At 31.0% G+C, this 21,436-nt stretch overlaps 1 protein-coding gene across 2 annotated transcripts in view; it reads right to left on the bottom strand.

The window, feature by feature from the left end:
• The window catches only part of LOC145297625 (solute carrier family 12 member 9-like), a 199,946-nt gene that overhangs the window by 19,604 nt on the left and 158,906 nt on the right, over positions 1-21,436 (bottom strand). For both annotated transcript variants that reach the window (XM_080143711.1, XM_080143710.1), the window contains exons 2-6: positions 13,183-13,316; positions 9,227-9,362; positions 4,318-4,472; positions 2,233-2,404; positions 930-1,037 (exon numbers count right to left, since the gene is read on the bottom strand). In XM_080143711.1, the coding sequence (XP_079999837.1) occupies positions 930-1,037; positions 2,233-2,404; positions 4,318-4,472; positions 9,227-9,362; positions 13,183-13,316 (705 nt within the window). The remainder of the gene's footprint in view (positions 1-929; positions 1,038-2,232; positions 2,405-4,317; positions 4,473-9,226; positions 9,363-13,182; positions 13,317-21,436) is intronic.

Genomic DNA, 21,436 nt, shown 5'->3' with positions numbered 1-21,436 from the left:
GCTTTTGATAGAATGTGGCAAAAGGTCTACTTCATAAAATCGCCAGCTATGGAGTAGCTGAGAATGTTCTCTCAATTATTAAATCCTTTCTCTCTTTTAGGCTTAAAAGAGTAGTCGTTGATGGGCCGAAATCACATTTCCATCCTGGGCCTAATCCTCTTCCTGATCTTTCTGATTCCCTCTCTTCTGATCTTGAGAACATGGTATAATGGGGAAAAAGGTGGCTGGTTAATTTTAATGCATCTAAAACTAAGCTTCTCTCCTTTCATCATAATCACTCTAATCCTCATCATGCCCCAATTGAAATGAATGGCTTTCATCTTGGGGAAGCTCCGTGTTTTGACATGCTTCTAGGACTGACCTTCACTCTCAATCTGAAATCGAACATGTACATCAAATTTGTTGACAAAATCACTGAAAAAAATGGTTGGAATTCTACCATTCCAGTATATATCTCACTGCTGATGCAATCCTTCCAACGTAATAGATGTATGGAGATGTATGGAAACTAAAGCCGCTTTCAGGACAACCTACTTATATCCCTCAGTCTCGGCCAGACAGAGTTTGCACTCATGAAGAACACTCTTCCGCTGTCTTCTCTTGAAAAAGGACTAATAAGTCCGAAATATATTGAGATTTATAACACCATTGGTTACAACAGAAAAAAAAAAAAAACTACTGTTGTTTAGAGTTGAAATAATTTTACTCTATATAAAAAAAAAAAAAAATCTCGCATTGTTCTTGGCTTTAATTTCACCTTATAATTATAATCTAAGTAGCATAAAAAGGGTTCTAAGAAAGAGTAACCGGCCTGAGCACCCCCTCCCCCAAAAGCCTTTGCCGGACATACACAAAAAATGCTAATACACACACACACTAACACAGATTTTGCCTTTTATATATATATAGATTAAAAAACAGTTCTTTACCAGACATGTTCGACCCATTCATAATCCCCGTCACGCTGCTAAAAAGGATGGAGAAGACTGTCGCAAATGTCATCTTCTTTAATGTACTGTAATCCTCGACATAATCAGCTGCAAAAAATAAAGAAAAACTGTCAATCATACAATTATCCATCAATGTCAAGAATGTGAATGTATTATCACGGTTCTTGTCTAGAATTCTCCTATGTTAAAAAACAAAAATTAAAAAAAAAAAAAGAAAAAACTGTATGATGTATGTAACCGTGGCGTCATATTCCAAAATTTACATAAAATGATCAAGTAATTTTAGCTACAAAAATAAAATGTTATGAGTAAGAAACTAGAGCAGATAATTCCACTATAATTCAAACTTACAATGCCTATGATTTCCCATTAACCATTTAAAATCATTCAGAAATGAATGAAAAATCAAATTTTAGCGGTAACCTAAGAGTGACGGTCTTGTTCTACATTTTGAAAACAATCTAAACATAAAAAGGGGAGATAATTCAATCAATTCAAACTTGCGAGATTTATGTTATAATACGTTCCAATTCCCATTTATCACTTAAAAATGATTTTCTTTATAAAAAATAAAACTACTTGATCAAGTTATGTGATTTTTTGGAATATGATCTTTTTATTCAGTCATGTATGCATACATCATAGAGGTTTTTCTTAATATAGGGGGAATTCTGGACAAGCACCATTTATTTTGGAAACTCACATTTATGCACTTATGATTTCTTTTTTAGGACTAATGTTTTATTGGATGCTAATACCAATCAAATTGATTGTAATAAAGTCAAAGTATGAAATAACCAATACTTGAACATGGTTGAAAATTGCAGCCCCACCCTTCTTATGAAACCTAGTCCAATTGAGCCCTAAAGAATGAATAATTGCTTCCAAATTTTAGATATTAATTATCCAGGGCAATGCCAATCAAGAATATACCAAATTTGTGGGTGTAGATTTGGACTTTTAGCTAGGCGTACAAACAGACATATGAAAAAGAATTTTAAAACCTATCTGGCAAATATACCCAATGAATCAAGTGCAACAGAGATTCAGACAATTGCACTTAAAAGGAACGGTTAAAATCTTAAAAAGATCTTCAAGTTGGAACATATGAGATAGTGGGTGAATGTCTGACATATGGTAGGATGCCCCATCCTCAGCTTTAAGAAACTGATGACAAAATCTTCTGCAAGGCATTAATAGTTATGATATGCCAACACTCACAATCATAATATTAAACATAAAAACATTTTCTTCTTTGAATGGAAAAAAGAATCTGACTCACGATATAAATTGTCCATGAATGTTGTTGAAGATAAACCCGTGTAATTGCCATATACCGTTGATGAATTCTGAAACTTATATACTAACGTGTTCCGATGTGGTATTGCAACTGGTAGGACTTTATTTTTGACAAAGAAGCTGACCCACACAGTTAATGTGCAAAAAAAGACAATCTGGAAAGAAGAAATAAAATATTAATCAAAATATTTTAGAAGAATTTGGTGGAAGTCTGACATTTATCCCACACTATTGATTATTATATTGTACCCGATATATATTAGTGATTTCAAAAGTGAACAAAAAAGAAATGACTAAATGAATTGGGTGCCATCAGCTAGAACTGAAACCAAAACATTTAATGCTCCAGCCTTAATCATTACCATTTGAGCTATCACTGAATAAGAGATAGTTAAAACTGATCTGAGTTCAATGTATAAATGATATATTTGTTCATGCTTACAATAGAACTTGAAGTCAATTTATGCCGAGTTCCAATTATTTTCAATTTTGACCACTTAGCAGCTATTTTTATCGGCTTTTATATAAAACAATGGTCAACAAAAAATGCAAACTATTGACCTGCCTCGCACCACTATATGACCTTACATCTTACTGGAGATGCACTTTGAAAAAAAAAAAAAAAAAAAAATGGAGACATACATACAGACATAGTGAGTTTTATATATTAGATTTAGGAGGTCTGTATGGATTCATAATATACGGCATAATCACGTTGGGCTGTTATTCGCAAATGGTCGAAGATGGAAATATTGAAAAGATGGATTTTGTTAATACGAAAAAAAAAAAAATCCAACTTTGTTTTAGCGAAGCAAACTTTTCTTATAAACAATTATTGTTATAATTTACTAACGGTACCTGTGGAAATTCTGCAGTGGTATTTTTCATATGTGCTGCAGAGCAATCTGTGGACAGTTAATGGAAACCGCAAAGATATTATTGTAGCCCTTTTGTTAAAACAGTAAAAGTATTTATCTAAGAATTTGGTTAATTTTGTGTCAGAATATATCTGGTTGTTGCAGTTTATCTCCAATATCCTTAAAGGAGTCTGTAACATATTTCCATTGTATGGATGTCCAGTGCGAATAGAAACTCCTCAATATCATTATACCATCTTTAGACAGAACAGATACTACCCTTGGATTCTAGCCAGAAGACCAAGAAAATATATTTTAGGTTCAGGTATGACACAAAAGCGACATCAGTTTTAATTTAATTTTTTTTTTTTTTTACATTGCGTCTTCGGTGATCGGGAAATCCTATTTATTAAAAAGGAAGATAGAAAGTGAATACATACTATGAACATTAAATTAGCGTCTCTATATACTAATTCAATGTTTGAAGTATGTTATCACCTATCTTATTTTTTTAATAAATAGGATCTCCCGATTGCAAAATTTATACTCTGGAAACCGTTATGCATGTACATATGTTAAAGGTACTATGGTATTAATCTAATATATAAATGGCTGTATGTCTGTCTCCATATTTTCAAACTCTATCTCCTCCAAAACGAAAAGTTGCAGAGCGATGCTAGGGGCCTCAAATAATTGGATTTTTTTACAGGCCATTTTTTACGGGTCTTTAGCCAGTTAAAATTGTTTTTACGGGTCTTTAGCCAGTTAAAATTGTTCTTACGGGTCTTTAGCCAGTTAAAATTCTTTTTACGGGTCTTTAGCCAGTTAAAATTCTTTTTACGGGTCTTTAGCCAGTTAAAATTCTTTTTAAGGGGTCAAAATTGAAAAAAATTGTTAAGCATTTTGTACATTCATCTTGGTTTATTTATCGGTTTATATGCGTGTCAAGTAAATACAGTGGTAACCTCACCAGCTTTGGATGCTATAGTTTTGGTTTCGATTCTAGCTGATAGCGCCTAAATACTTTTTTTTATTTTTACTTTTGAAATCACGACCATCATAATATATATGAAATCCGGACAAATCAAAATATCATATCTAAGTATACTTTATGCCCGGGCAAAGCCCCCTCCTGCTAGTATATTGATATAGAGATATATAGGTAGGTAAATATATGGAGTTGTGTGGAAGAGAATCTGCGATTTACTCACAAGCAAGACAAAGGCTGATGTCCGGGCAAACATGGCGCCACCAATTAGACAAATGACGAGGCAGATAAAGAGGCACAGGGAAGCATACATGTAGTGAAACCAATTATTGCCATCTTCGTATGGAAGATAAAATGTCGAATTGCTCACAAATGAACCTGAAAGAAAAACATTTGCATTTAGCAATATTAGAGTACATGTTCCATCAACAATTCTGAAGAAAAATGTCACATTTTTTTTATATTAGAGTACCAGTTCTATCAACAATGATAAACAGAAATGTCACATTTTTTATATTTAAAATATAGATTCTATTAAGAATAATAGACAGAAATGTCACATTTTTCTTATATTAGAATATAGGCTTCATTAAGAATAAGAGACAGAATTGTCACATTTTTTTTTTATTAGAATATAGGTTCCATTAATAGACAGAAATGTCACATTTTTTATATTAAAATATAGATTCCGTTAAGAATAATAGATAGAAATGTCACATTTTTTTTATATGAGAATATAGGCTTCATTAAGAATAATAGACAGAAATGTCACATTTTTATTGAGTGAACCTGTGTAAATGCAAAACTGTCAGGAAAAAGAAACACTGATTAATACATTTGTTATCAAGAATACTGGGCAATTCCAACTAGCTTGCTAGCTGGTCCTTACTGATGATTTTGACTCAAATAAAGCAAGGGCTGATTTGGAAATATTTGAATACTAATATTAATACAATAAGAAAATAATTGTTTTGTGAGAGTTAGTATCAAGTTATTGTTTGGGTTTCGTCATGATAGATGTGAACCCGAGGTCAAGGTTTCAAAAACTTGCTTGCCGTGGGAAAACCTTCAATCGGAAATTTAGTTAGTCTAGCAATACCAGACACCATAACATTCAGCGTTGGACAAGGTGCACAGTGCTACTTAATTTGACACTCAGTTTTTAAATCAGTAATAAGTACATTTCTCCTACGTCCATCAAAATAAAACTTATATAACTGAATTCACAATAAAATTTACTTTAAAATGGTATTTTAATATTTTTGTTGTGACGTGTATATTTAAAGAAATCGCTACTTAAATCCGACTATTAACGACAAAACATGCCCAGAGCACAGTAGATAGAGATACAGAATATCTACGATTCCAGATGCATTGTCTGAAGTTAGCGGTTTCAATCCCACCCAAAGCCAGTCAGAGGATTAGCTGGCCAAACCGTGGTGAGATGACAATAATTATGGTTGGTTGTTTTTGTTTTACGGCATATCAACCCTTTTCAGGGTATTTAATGCCGAATCTAGTGATTTTCAAGAACAATTTTTAATAGAATATATTTGTTTTTTTTTCAAGTCAATTTCTATTTAACCCATAGTTGGGACCCTAGCAGGTACTACCACTCCGGGTCAGAGTGGACCTGGGAGCAATTGTGTAAATGCAAGCTGGGGCCTCACCATTGGATATAGTTTAAGGTAACTGACAACAACTATGGAAGGCAGTAATTGCTGTGGATGTAGTTGGAGGCTTCAACATTCCCATCCCATTGTGGTTAATCGTTTGACAAAGGTCAGAGGAATAATTAGCCGAAACGTAAAACAACTAGAAGATGAGGACAATAATCCACAAATAAAATAAAATAAATTATACAAATTAGTCATCTCAATAAGTAATCCAAATTAATTCAATTCTAGTATATTTGTGCTATATTGCAATGAAGCAGTGGAATTTAGCTGATTGTTAGGGTTGATCAAGCGTATTTACATCAAAGGGGCACCAGAGCAGCACATTCACTGAAGTACTTGTAAAACATGCAGAGGAATGTAACATTGTAGTGATGAGACAGAGGCTGGAATCGGCAGACAATGTGCGACCTATTAGATAAGAGGCTCTTCTATCGGACCCAACCTTAGAGGAAGAGATTAGTGGTTGGTGCACTAGCCCAGATGCGACAACAATGCTCCAGCTATGGGCAAATGGTGGCTTTGTAGAAATAAAGGATACTGGCAGGAGGAAGAAGTTTCCTAGCACATTAGATGGTGCCCACCCTCCTTGCATCAGCCTTAGCACCTGCTACTTCAACGATGATAGATAGAAATGCCACAATTTTTATATCAGAATACCCGTTTCATCAACAATGACCGTGTGAAATATCACAATTTTTATATTAGTATAACTGTGTCATTAACAATGACTGAAAGAAAGGTCACAAATTTAATATCAGAATGACAGTTTCATTAACAATGATCGCTAGAAATTTTAAGGTGCAAATCCAGAGTTTAATCTAATTTTAAAAAAATAAATAAAACGTACAGAAAAATCTTTGTGAACATTCATGACTGAAACGAAAATGCCATATTCCCAAAATCACATAAATTGATCAGGTAGGTTTGTTTTATATAGAAAATCATTTTTTTTTTTTTACGATTTTAATAGTAAATTGTAGCCATTACAAGGCTGATTTTTATCTCATTATTCAAATCGAGTTGTCTTTTAATATATTAAACATGGCAGATCAAGACAACGTTTCACTTCCTCATGAATTTTATTTTCTTGGTTTAAAAGAAACATTTGATTAATTTATATGATTTGTGAAATCTTTCTGTAATAGGTGCTTACATTGTAAAATTTTTTTTGTATTTCTGTTTTTTTTGTTTTTTTTAATTAGGCTGAACTCTGGACTTGCACTCTTTTTTTACATTAGAATACCCATTTTCATTAATAATGAAAAAGAAAAATGACAGAGTTTTAATATTAGAATAGCTGTAGTATATAAATACTTCATCATACACGCATACACATATGGCTACAAAAGAATGCATTTAAATAAAGTTAGGACCATAAATTTCCTTGAAGAGGTTGCCCACACACAGACTTGTAGTATTCTCTATTATATAAAAGTCATTTTGAGTGTTTAGTGTGTGTGTGTGTGTAAGTGTCTGGCAGTGTTCTTAGATATGTTTTGTACAAAAATTCATCCGATAAGTATCGAAAATCAAATAATCCACTCTCAAAAATAGCTTTTTTTCTCTTATTGATAAAAAAGGATAATAGATATAGCTTAGTGGTAGAGCATTCACCTAAAGATCGAATGATCCCATGTTCAAGCCCAGGTATACCTCACCCGTTTATTTTCTTCTTATTAATGAGTTCAATTTATGAAAGAAGTACCATTTCAAATTGCTGCAAATCATTTCTCCATTTGCATATTTTGAAACTAAACATTAATCAGAAGTGACTTTTCCAGGGCATTTATCATCAAGCCCAAATATCAGCTGTGATGAATAAACAGAGACGGAATTTGATGACCAACATTGCAAATTATTCCTCATAATATATAATAATCAATAGAGGATTGATTCTATAATAATACATACGCAATCTGCATGGATTAAAATGTCATGTTTAAGTGTATTGTACGAATGGGCAACGCCAGGCTGCCAGCTAGTGTTGGATGAATGCTTCATTTCTAATCTCCTTATTTCTGTATTTTTACTTTAAATCTTTCTAATTATGTTTATCTATCTCTACATTTTTATTTTTATTCGTTTTAAATCTGTGTTTTCCATCTCTAAATTATTATCTTTTGTCCGTTTCAAATCTGTCTCTTCAAAGGATTTTTATTTATGCTTTAATTTCATTCTTTTAATTGTGAAACTTTTTTTTTTTATTTTAAAATTTTTGCAATTATTTTTCTTGATATTTTTATCATTTTTAAATCTGCAAATGTTAAAAATTATTTTCATAAAAAAAAAAAATTCCTTGTTATACAATTTTTGACAGCAGATGTAAATTTTTGCTTGGATTGTTTTTATAAATTTGAATTTTAATAGACTTCCTATTTCCACACCAATCAAGAGCACCCCCTCCCACCCCACATATCACGTCGATTCTAGGTCATTTAAGATAAGCGAATTGTTTACACTATTTCAAAGAGTCAGCGGAATTCACTTACAAAAATACTTGACTCCATTTCAGCTTATTAAAATTCACTTGTGTTCTCAACAAGAGAGAATGGCTGAATGCAAGTATGTGTGGTAGAAAGAGGTAACTTTCTTTAGAGATTTCATGATGGGAGGGGGAAGAGATATGCAGCTACAAAAAGAGTATGTACTGATTTTTGTCAGAAAATAATATTAAATTTGATGAAAAAGCAACACAGCTAAATTAACACAAAGGTCACAGCTAGAAAAAAAATGGAGTTGCAATTAGAAAGGTCATAACTAGAAAGACATTAAAATAAAAGATATTAGTGAGACAGACTCAACAAACGGCTATGCTGGCAGGCTCAACAAACGGCTATGCTGGCAGGCTCAACAAACGGCTACGCTGGCAGGCTCAACAAACGGCTATGCTGGCAGACTCAACGAACGACTATGCTGGCAGGCTCAACAAACGGCTATGCTGGCAGGCTCAACAAACGGCTATGCTGGCAGGCTCAACAAACGGCTATGCTGGCAGGCTCAACAAACGGCTACGTTGGCAGGCTCAACAAACGGCTACGCTGGCAGACTCAACGAACGACTATGCTGGCACTCAACGAAAGAATTACAGACTTAAAGATACATTAACAATATTCAATTATGTCAGCCTAATATAGTGACAGCATGTGTTTCAGTTAATCGACAGGAAATACTAAAGCCAGACTAATAAACAGAGATCAAGAATGTTATCCAAACTTAGGTTTCAGCTCAAGTTGAATTTGAGATTTATACTTTACTCAATCTATGTTAGATTCACAACAGAGATTAATTAGTTAAAAAAGACCCGGAGGTTATTGTCACAGTTCAATGTTTGAGTTAAAATGAGGATATCATTATAACCTTTAATATTATATTTTGAGTTGACTAACTTCTACTGTACCTATTTACTATACACATGATTTAATAAAAAGAAAAAGAAAGAAAAAGTCAACTTACCTCCTGGTCCGAAATTTTCAAGCAATCCTTCAACGACACCACTAATATAAAGCGCACAGCAAAAGACGTTGGCGAAGAAGAATAAGACACCAATGCTGCCTCCAAATTCCGGACCAAGTGCTCGACTAATCATATATAGGAATGTTAAAGAAAATAGTCGTACATACGGGATTTAAGATGAGCACGCAGAAGATTTTAAATCAAAAGTATTTAACCTCTCTTTTACTTTAAAACACACCATTCTGTCTTTCATGACAATAAGATATAACAACTCTGTATATATTTTAAAAGTGTGCATGTGTTTGTCAGGAACGGTCTTTATCAAACTACTCCGTCAAGTTGTAGTCTACAGACCTAAAACTTTATAGGGAATTGGGACATCTGGAACAAATTTGATTTAGTTTTTAGTCAAGAAAAATAGCTACCAATGGGGTCAAAATTGAACACTTGGAACTTAGCAGGCATAAGTTGACTTATGTAAGACTTCTATGCATGCACAAATATAAATTTATATGTTTAACTGTTAATTTTTAAAGTTTTTTATATGCATGTGTCCAAAAGTCATATTGGTAGAAAATACTGCTGATAAATTAAATGTTTTGATATTGATTCTAGCTGATGGCATCCAAGTCGTATTTTTTTTGATTTTTAACTTTTGAAATCATTACTATATATTGGGTTAAATATAATAATAAATAGAGAACTGGTTCTATAATATTTAGTACAAAATCTACATAAATTATAATATCATGTTTAAGCGTATTTTATGACTGGGTAACACCAGGTGGCCTGCTAGTAATATATATATATATATATATATATATATATATAGAGAGAGAGAGAGAGAGAGATGAATAAAAAGATATGCAGAATAAAGACTGTGCTATTGTAAGAATTTTCTGGGCAGTTTATGCAAATCGCTGAAAGGTGCTGAAACTCTGAATTAATGAAATCACAGCAGACAACGTCATTTAAGAAAAAAATTATTTGTTACTATTAGTCTATTATATATGAAAAAAAGCTAGATATTTATCTTGATTTGACCAATATAAAATAATTGTTTATCATTCAATAAGTAAATCTTTATTCATGAAACTTACCTTACAAAGATTGTTTTTTTTTTTTTTGATTTCCATTTTATTTTTCTTGATATTTTCGAAAAATAATTAAAACTTTGTATTTTCTTCAGAACCAAGAAAATATAGTTTTCATTCTTCAATTAATTTTTCATTGAATTATCTTCGTAATAACAGAAATAATATGCTTTTCCTTGAAAAGAATTTGGCCAGCATTAGCACAGCAAAAAAAAAGAAAAAAAAAAAAAAAACAGGAAACATTCCTGCATTTTATGTAAACTGCCTGAATAATTCCAACAATAGCACTGTCTTTATTTTGTATAAGTACCAAAAAGCCAAATCACAAAAGAAGATACAAATGAACTCATAGTGACTAGTTATTTGAAACCAAGCCTCTCTCTTTTTATCAACAACAACTGAACCATTGTTTTGCTCCGTTTTAAATAAATGACTCTTCTTGATGAGGCTCCTTACTGATCAGCTTCTTCAGAGAAAATTGTAACACATGCGAGAATTACTCAACTAAAAAATGCCCATGTTTGCAAGGTTCAGCTTTTGAATGATAAAACATAAACAAAATGGCGGCACCCAGTTAATTTTATCCTGAAAGCTCTCGCAAGCTAACAAAAATTTTTGCCGAGCATATGCAAATAAGATGCTGGCGTTTGAATGAAAAACCTATTTTCAAGAGACTAGGCCATTCTGATTTTAGAGGAGTTGTTTCTATGCATTACCACAGTGCGTCAGATTTTGCAATAGTGAACTTTGATAACAAAGTCGGATTTTGTAGTAGCAAGCTTTGACAGCAGTGCATTGAATTTGACCCCAGAAATTGTTAGTTGAAATAGTAAACAATAATTTAACTACAACTTTCATTCCAGACTTAAAATGGAAACTGAAAATAGCTAAGTTATAATCAGCTGGGAAGCAACCACACAGTATTGTGTTTCACAGACGAGCAGTTCTAGGAAAGATGGAATTTACATTTAGTTAAGGGAAATCTTTAGCAGTTGCTGTAGCTAGACGAGTATCTGCTGAAAATGTTCTACAGAAGAGGGGGGAGACTATAGATAGAAGCTGTTTTACCATGAAAATAACGATAGAGCAGAGATAGACTTGCTATGTCTCTTCTGCGAGAAAGAGAAAGAGGAAGTAGAGTGGAGAAGAGAGCTTCACTCGCTAGATTTCAAAGCCCGTTTTGAAACCTGTCAAGGTAGGAAAAGGGTACTCTGAGGAGCTTTTCCCCAACTTTCGCAACTGTACTCCCTCTTCGGATGTATTTGGCTCCTATGCAGGTGGAAGATTGTGTTAGGAGTAAAATATCTCTTGGAGTAATAGAATGATCCCACCATTCTATCAGCGACAATGGCAACGGATCTGATGTAACTTTTCCCTTTCAGGTTAGGAGTGAATCTTTCTTTCTAGGAAGCCAAGTTAATTCAAAATCATTTCTCTTGAAAATTCACAAACAAATATCTTAAGAGTTTTCTTAATTTTGCCTTATTTTTTAAATCACTTTAATCACTGTTAATATCAACAAAGCTACTGCATATATATATATATATATATATATATATATATATATGAGAGAGAGGATAAATAGTACAATAAAATGCCAAATGAATAACAATAACTGCATATATATATATATATATATATATATATATATATATATATATATATATATGAGAGAGAGGATAAATAGTACAATAAAATGCCAAATGAATAACAACAAATATTAATTTATTATGAACTGTTTAAAAAATAATAGTTATGCAAATAAGACATTGTGGAACTCTCTTCCGATTGCCTGCTTTCCAGCTGACTAGAATCTAATTGTCTTCAAGTCAAACGTAAACAAGTTCTTGATGAACTGCCTCCCTAAGTAATCCAATTTACATAATTCCCACTACTTATGTTTACTACTCTATAATCACATTGACTAATGTATACCCGTTAACCCTTGTCCTCGAGTGGCCACTGGGCCTTGATAAGTGGTGATTCCTGTGTAAAAGAAAAAAGTTCCTGAATTTTTTTAGATGAGGATTGATAATTCATATTTATTTGGATTATTCGAACTACTGTTTTCATCTTGAGTGTTATTTTCCACAAGGACCAGTAGAGCAATGAATAAAGTACTTGGTGAAATTCAGTTGTAAGTTACACTCTTCTGGAGGTTAAAGGTTAAATCCTAGTACAGGCGACACTCAAAATACAATTGCAAATTACTTGGGATTTCTTCAGTCATGGATGATGGAATGAGAGCATACAAGCCCGAGTATACTATTCGAAATTCCATGCAGATTCCCAAGTTTGACAGAAAGATTCTTGAGTTAAACAAGATACATCTGAAGATGATCAGAGGTTACATCGACTGAATCGTTGTTAAAATTACACTCAAGATGAGAACATTAGTCCGAATAATCCAAATAATATGAATTAGGTATTCTAGTGTCTGCCCTCCCTCTGTACTACATAGAAAACATTTCAAAAGATTATGTTGTACTCTGGATTCAAATAAGAATAACCCGTTTTGATGACAATATAAAATGGATGGATTTATTACCCTCTGATGGCAAGATGTGACTCTAGGGATGGAAAATGAGTTTGAAAAGTCAGCGCCTTCTTACAGAGCATGATTTTTTTCCTTTTCTGTTCAATTTATCGAGAGTATAAATTAGCCAAAATGTGGTGAAACAACAATTATCATAAACTGAAGGATAACAGTCTGCAAAAAAAAAAAAAAAATGAACGCACAAATTATGAAACCTCATCTCAAACGATTCCAAAAATAACAAAATGGTTCCTATGTGTTACAATTTTGAAAGATGTAAGAGCTTCAAGCGAGGTGATTGGTTGTAAAATTGCTGCAAGGATACAATATACTCCGCCTCCTTCAACAAGCCCATTGGTTGAAATTGCACAGAGAGACAAGACTGTGAAACCAAGAATCAGGTAAGCAATGACAAACTGACAGAGAGCAAGCAGGATTCCAGCTTGACCAACCACAAAACCTGGAAAAGAAATTTAGAAGATTACATTTAAATGTTACATCATAACTGAAGAAATATATAAGAGTTTAATAAATATAAAATTTTGGTGCTTGTGCATTAAAAGTGGATATCTGAACAAAAAAAAAAACACATTTTAAATAAAAACATTATTGCATACTTAAGTGTCATGTCAAAATTAGTAAAAAAAAAAAAGTGGAAATTACAAAGTGGTTTCAAATTAGAAAATGGGGAGTCAATAATATATAATACTAAACAAGGTCACTAAGTTGTAGTGTGACTTTATTGCGAGAAAAAAACTAGTCATAGTATGAACAATTATAAGGTGATGGCATTAGAATGTATATATAATAATGTTAAATAATTTTTTTTTCTAATTGAGAGTTTCAATACATTCAGTACTATCTTAGACAAATGTGCCATTTGTCTACTAAAAAATAAAATCAAAGTATCCAAATATTAATGAGAAATTTATTTAATTAGCTCATGTGATGTTTCAATCCACTCGAGAAGAGGAAAAAGAAATAAATAGAAACAAGAAAAATGAAACAAATGAGAAAAAATAGGGGGAAAAAATTATGAAAAAAAAAAAAAAAGAATTAGGGGAAAAAGAAAGAATTAGGGGAAAAAGAAAGAATTAGGGGGGAAAAAGAATTAGGGAAAAAAAAAAGAATTAGGGGAAAAAAAGAATTAGGAAAAAAAAAAAGAATTAGGGAAAAAAAAAAGAATTAGGGAAAAAAAGAATTAGGAGAAAAGATATAAAAAAGAGAAACAGGAAACAAGGGGAAAAAAAAAGGAAAAAAAAGCCCCGAAAAAAACAGGGGGAAAAACAGGAAAATCATCTGTGGAATGCAATACCATTTGTTTGCTTTTCTGCTGACTATAATATGTGCGTCTTCAAGTCTGTTGTGAATAAATTCCTATTGTGTCATCCATTTAGATAATTTAACCCTACCCAAGTTCCATTGAGAGTATCTTGTCTCACCATCTACCTAACCTTTATCTTTGAGTGGCTTCTAAGCCTTGATAAGTGGTGACCTAAGTAAAGAAAAACCTAAGTAAAAAAAAAAAAAGGAAGAAACAGGAATAAAGATAAAGAAAGGAAAAAGGAATAAGAAAAGAAAAGAAAAACTTATTTCCACATTCTTACATTTTAGGGCCACTTTTTATATAAGGAAATGTCATAATTCGTTATGTTTATGACTGCTTAAACAAATTGTTTTAAATAAAAAAATATAATTTGTAAATGGGATTGCCTAATTGCTTAAGACTAATCTTAACATAGAAGAGATAAAATAAAATTATCTGATTGCTTTCCTATAGACAAAATAATCTTAGAATCCAACATAATTTACAATAACATTAAAGAAAAAAAAAAAGTTGTTTATCTCATTAACTGATTAGATTAATTTTAAACTATTAAACCATCCTTTTACATCTTTTAAACAATCGTAGATATACAAAGACTTTTAACATTATTATATACAAGAAAAGGAGAGAATGTTTTGTTTTTTTCCTAGTGTAATAATGTTTCGAATAAATTGTAAATAAGCAATGTATAATTAGGCATGGTGCGTTTCTTGCAATAGGAAACATTTCAGGTTTTGTATTCAACTACAAAACCCGTAATCGGTGTGCGTTCGTATTAGTCCCTCATGAACGATGAAGCAGTGGTGTAAATGGAGAACAGGGAAAGGAGGAATTAAATAGAGAGAAAAGATTTTACAACTTCCATTGATTCTTATAGGTTTTGGCAGTGAACTCTCACCAGAAAAAAATATAGGAATGTACGATTATCAAGTAAGTGTAGAGGTAATAGGCCTATAGCACACCTCAGATAATGTACTGCAGTTTGTGCATATTACATTTGCATGAAATGTCTTGAGTTTTAATCCTATTAAGGTCAAACTCAGAGGGGAAAAATAACTTCATTTTATTTATATAGAGAAGAAGAGATAACAAAAAAAGGTTCAATTTACTAACCTCACCTCGAGGGCTAGGTGTGACACTTGTAAAGTTTAAGCATTAATATGATATCAATGTCTAGTATTAAGTTCCCATAGAAATTAAATCATTAATATAAGAGATTTCTTAATTTTTTTGTTACGTTTGTTCTTTTTTTTTTTCAGCATTAGGAACGCTATTCCACTTTGAAAGTATACTGTATTATTCCCCTTACATATTATAATCATTTTATTCATCATTATGAATTTTCACTGTACTAATGAAAGGTTATATTTCACTAATTTGATTTTTTCAACTTCACCTCATTTTTTATTTATTTTTTATTTAACTTGGGAAAAGTTATTTTAACTTAATTTAAATACAGTTATCATTTACTAGTGTGAGGGGACGGGGGCGCCCGGCTTTACCTGGTTTGTCCATATTAATATAGAGTTGTGATTTCAAAAGTCAAAAAAAAAAAAAAAAAATGTATTTGGGTGCCATCAGTTAGAATCGACACCAAAAGCAAAACTGTAGCATTCAAAGCTGGTGACGTTACCACTGTACCAACATGACACGCATATAAACTGATTAAAAATCCAATCATTTGAGGTGCCGATTTGCAACTTTTAGTTTTCGAGGAGATAGCGTTTATGGAGACAGACAGACAGACAGACATATTTATATATTAGATTAACAGACATTTGCACTTTATGTAATGTGTTTGTATGTCTAGGTAAAAGTAAAATATGGAATGGACCACCATGAATGAGAAGGGACCCGGATGTATCATATCAAAAAATTAGAAAAAAGAAATCATCAGTTATTGGAGGTACAAATGTCATTTTGTTTGAAAGGGGGAGGGGGCGGGCAAGTAAAAGTTTTGCTTTCAATGCTCATTCTTTTTTCTTCCTTTAATAACACAAGTAATCACCAATCATTTTTAACACATAAAAACGTTCATTTTGGTTAAAAAAATAAATAAATAAAAATAAATAAACACTTGTGCAGTTTCTGAATGCTGAAAATAACTTTTTTGTAAAACTTGATTTTAAGTCTTTGCGCAACAAAGAAATAATTGATATCAAACCTTAACGATTTTCTGATTTGTTGAAAAGTGAATTTGGGACGTTGGAAAAGTACAATTTTGTCCTTACACATTTATAAACATTGTGCGGTTTGCGAAGTGTATCAGAATTTGGGGGGAATTTTTAAAACCCCTAACAAAAAATTGCGAATAAAATATAGAAAAACCCCCCAAAAAACTCGTAATTTCTCTTTTAAAGTGGGGTGTTTATTTTCTTTATGGAATATACTTCCAAAATAAACTATTAAAGTTGTTTAAAAAATAATAGAAATATCATTTTTTATTTTTTTTAAAAAACAGTGTTTACAAAGTGCCGGTGCGCCTTCATGCAGCCATTTTTTTTACGTAATGAAATCAATTGAATTTTATGAGTTAAATATTTTTCAATTTTTAAACTTTAAAAATCTATCAAAATTTTTCTATTGGTTAAATTTATACGATATTTTCAGGGTCAATGTGAAATTTTATGCTCTTCCCAATAAACCAAATATAATATTTTTAGACAAACGTTTTTTTTTTTTAAATTCACCTCCCCCATTTTGAAATGTCTATTAAAATTTTAAATAATTAATTTACTCACCAAATTGAAGATAAAAAAAAAAATCAATAAATAAAATATTCTAAATTAAAACAAAAAAATTGTTTTTTGGAAATTTACCTGTAAAAAGTCCATAGTGTAAAACCCTTTTTTTTTTAAAAACCACGTTGATTTTTTTTTTTAAGTGAAAGTTTATTGTTATGCTTAAATTGTCCAATAAATATTATGACGACAATTTGTTCTATTTCATTCAATGTTTTCTTTTTTTAGATCTTTAAAAAAAAAAAAATCACTCGATAAAGAAGAATTAAAATATACTAAATCAAAAATTCATGCATTTCTTTAAGAGAATAAAAAAAAAAATAGAAATTTGGCCGAGCGAATTTTTTAATAATTGTATCGGAAACAGAAAAAAATATTGGAATCATCCCATCCCTTATATATATATATATATATATATATATATATATACTAGCATGTCGGAGGAGTTTGGTAGAGTTCTCAAAGGTCAAATCGTTGAACTTTGACCCCTTAATCGCCAAATTTCTGGCCAAAAACCGATCACATCGATTTTCCCAAATCTCAGTACCCTGTATATCAAATTTCGAGTCTGTAGACTAAAAATTGACAGTTATTGCGTAGGGAAATGTACACACACACACACGTTCACTTTTATATATATATAGATATATTATTAATTCATTTGTTATTAAATTTATGTTTAACTAGCTGTACCCGGCCACGCGTTGCTGTGGCTCAGTTTGTTAAAATGGAACACATTCCTCAAGAAAAATTGCATTTTGTTCGTTTATTTACTTTTATTATTTTTTGCAATTTTTTTAATCAATAAAAGTTGTTATCCCTCCCCCCCCCCAAAAAAAAAAGATGAATTTTTTACCATAAATTATTAGGTGAAAGTTTTTTTTTTCAGGAAAAATTGCACTTTTTTTTTTTTTTTTTTTTAAAGAAATTTGGCAGTAAACGTTTCTCTTTGAAAACGGAATTTTTATTATAAAAAGAACGGATGAATGCTTTACATGAACAATGTAAATAGATATGTGAAAGTAGAAAAAAGTTTGATTCTTTTTTTTCATGAGAATGTACAAATTATTTTTTTTTTACAAATGTTCAGAAAATAAACAGAAAAATACTTCCATCATTAATTATGCAAAAAAAATAAATAAAATGTTGATTTAGTGTTTCAACATTATGCTTATAAATTACGATAAAACTTGCTGAGTATGAGCTGTTTTACGGTTGTTGTAAAAATGGAACAGAAACTTAAATTTCACGTCGTTTTAATCTTTCTTAATTTTTTAATTGTGCCCCCCCCCCCAAACGAATATAATCAAAACAGTAAAATTCAACAATTGTACTTTATGTATATAAAACATAAAATATTTATAAAAAAAAACAAAAAAAAAACGTTAATAACGTAAGGGAAATAATTCCATTTTTAAACGAAAAAGTCAGTTTGGTATATCTTTTTGTTATTTTTTACATAAGTCCAGCTTACCATTCACATCAGAAATGTCGACATTTATAGGTACGTTTACAATGAATAAACACTCCAATCTAGTAGATGTATCAGAATTTTTGTAGGAATTTTTGACACCCCTATCACGAAACTGCGAATAAAATATAAAAAAACTCGTAATTTCTCTTTTAAAAGTGGGTTGTTTATTTTCTTTATGGATTATACTTCCAAAATAAACTATTAAAGTTGTTTTAAAAGTAATAGAAATATTTTTTTTTATTTAAAAAAAAAACAGTAATGAATTTTACGAACTCAATATTTTTCAATTTTTAAACTTTAAAAATCTATCAAAATTTTTCTATTGATTCTATTTTTACGATATTTTCTTGTGAAATTTTATGCTCTTTCCAATAAACCGAATATAATATTTTAGACAAACGTTTTTTTCAAGTGTCTATTAAAAAGTAAATAATTAATTTACTCACCAAAGTTTTATATATCACAAATTGAAGAGGAAAGGTCAATAAGTAATATATTCAAATTTAAAACAAAAAAAGTAGTGTTTTTTTAGAAATTTACCTGTAAAGTTCGAAGTTTAAAACCTTTTTTTTTTTAAACCACATTGTTTGTTTTTTCTTTTTTTTATGAAACCTTGGTCTTTGCTCCTTTAATTGAAAAAAAAAAAAAAATAGGGCTTGAATTACATTTTTCGAGTAGTTATAGCTTGGAAAGGCAGGGGGGTCGAATAATTTGGCCTCCCATTTTGAAATGTCTATTAAAAAGTAAATAATTTACTCACCAAAGTGTTATATATCACAAATTGAAGAGAAAAGGTCAATCTATATATCTATAAAAGTGAACGTGTCTGTGTCTGTGTCTGTCTGTGTACATTTCCCTACGCAATAACTCTGTCAATTTTTAGTCTATAGACTCGAAATTTGAAATACCGGGTATTGAGATTTGGGAAAATCGATGTGACGGGTGTCAGCCAGAAATTTGGCTGTTAAGGGGTAAAATTTCAACGATTTGACCTTTAAGAACTCTACCAAACTCCTCCGACGATTTTGGGTCTAGACACTTGAAATTTTAGATATAGGTTCCTTGAACATGGATCTAACTTAATAAAGTGATTTGAGCCCGAAACAATAAATTTTAAGGGGTCATAATAGGGGTCAAAGTTTTAAAAAATTAACCATTTTTTTTGTTTTTTTGCTTTTTTTGCACAGCATACACCTCCAAACACCCGAGCAAGGGGTCAAAGTTCAACAATTTGACCTTTGAGAATTCTACCAAACTCCTCCGCCAATTGTGGGTCTAAACACTTGAAATTTTAGATATAGGTTCCTTGGACATGGATATAACTTAATAACTTGATTTGAGTCCAAAACAATAAATGTTAAGGGGACATAATAGGGGTCAAAGTTTAAAAAAATTGACCGCTTTTTCTTTTTCTTAGGGCTTGAGTTACATTTTTCGAGGAGTTATAAGTTTGGAAAGATGGGGTGGAATTATTCACTATTTTTCACGAAATTTCTGACACACCTATCAATCTACCCATGTTAAGAACGGCTTTCGGAATAGACACCCCTAACCTTGCCAGCATACCTGAAAAGCTATAAAAGTTGATGTGTCGAATGTGAACGAGGAGTTGGACGTAATGTAAAAATGTACCGAATTTAAAAGGGAACGAAATTCAAATTTCCGTTCCATTTTTACAACAACCGTAAAGCAAAGCATTCTATGCAAATTTTACCTAACTTACTGTATTAATGCTATTTTTTTTAAGCAAAAAAAAAAAAAAAAATAGGTTTGGCTATAAATTCCTAAACTCATTTCATCCTAAATAATTTAGGTGACTGAAATAGGAATCTAATTGAATCTTTAATTTCCTGAATAATATGCGAGAATTCATTTTTCTTCGAGTTATATCAAATTTATTAATATGGACTTTAAGGGCTTTTTTCGTAATGTTACTGTAAAAATTATTTTTTATTGTTACAAATTACGATACTTTATTTATATAAAAAAAGCAAAAATAAATTCTTGCGTTTTTATTTACTACTGAAAACCATAACTTTAGTAAAGGTATTTTTTGTTTAAACAAAAAACATTTTCACTAAGAGTTAAGTAAAAATAATTAGTTCATTATATTCTGCGATCATTATTTGATAAATACTGCAATTTTCATTAAAATTGGTTAATTTCCTGATTTTTGGTGAATTTTTAAGTAAAGGGAGGGGGCAAAATGTTTATACACTTTGAGCGTCGGCATTTATTTTATCTGTACCTACTATTTTTCGATGAATATTTGATATGAAAGCGACTATGTGTGGTTAATTTAAATTAAATTTCAATCACGTGGTTACATTATCAATAATCATGTGATTAAACCCATTGAAAATTTACCGATATTGTAAACACATTCTGTTTACATTAAGCCTGTAGTGTTTTTTTAGTGATGCAGTTTTGGCAACTGAGATTTAAAAAAAAAAACCCCGCAAGATCAAGAGAAAGAAATGTCCAGAAAATCGCTAGATTTTTAACTTTTATCATCTGAAATTTTCAAAAATCGCTAATTCCCCCCCCCCCGCCCAAATCCATATTTTAACTTCCTAGCATAAAAAAATTATAAATATAGTATATTCAATATATAAAATATTCCGTGTTTTCTCACTATATGTTTCTGGAATTATATTGAAGCGGTTAGCTCCCCAGAAGGCTTACATATTTTATCAGTTAATCTGTTTTTTCAGAGAGGGTATTTTTTTTTTTTGCAGGAAACAAATCATAAACTCAAACTTTTTATAATAAAAGTTAAATTGAAATATACTGCAAATTAAACATCACAATAATGGTGCAACATATTTTGAAATTAGAAAAATAAAAAAACCAAAAAACTTTGTTTTAGCATGTTAAAAGTATTTAGGTTGGTAGATAATTAAATTCTACTGTATTGGTATAAGTTTTTTTTTTTTTTTGCTGTTGTTTCTATCGTATTTTAAACTAAACTTCGGAGGTTGGAATGCCCCCCCCCACCTAAAATGTACTTGGAAAAATCGATTTTATAGCGAGATTTA

The sequence above is a fragment of the Euprymna scolopes genome, chromosome 18 (genome assembly GCF_053919585.1).
Source record: "Euprymna scolopes isolate OS-2025 chromosome 18, ASM5391958v1, whole genome shotgun sequence".
Taxonomy (NCBI): domain Eukaryota; kingdom Metazoa; phylum Mollusca; class Cephalopoda; order Sepiida; family Sepiolidae; genus Euprymna; species Euprymna scolopes.
This window is presented reverse-complemented; position numbering and strand designations above follow the sequence as displayed.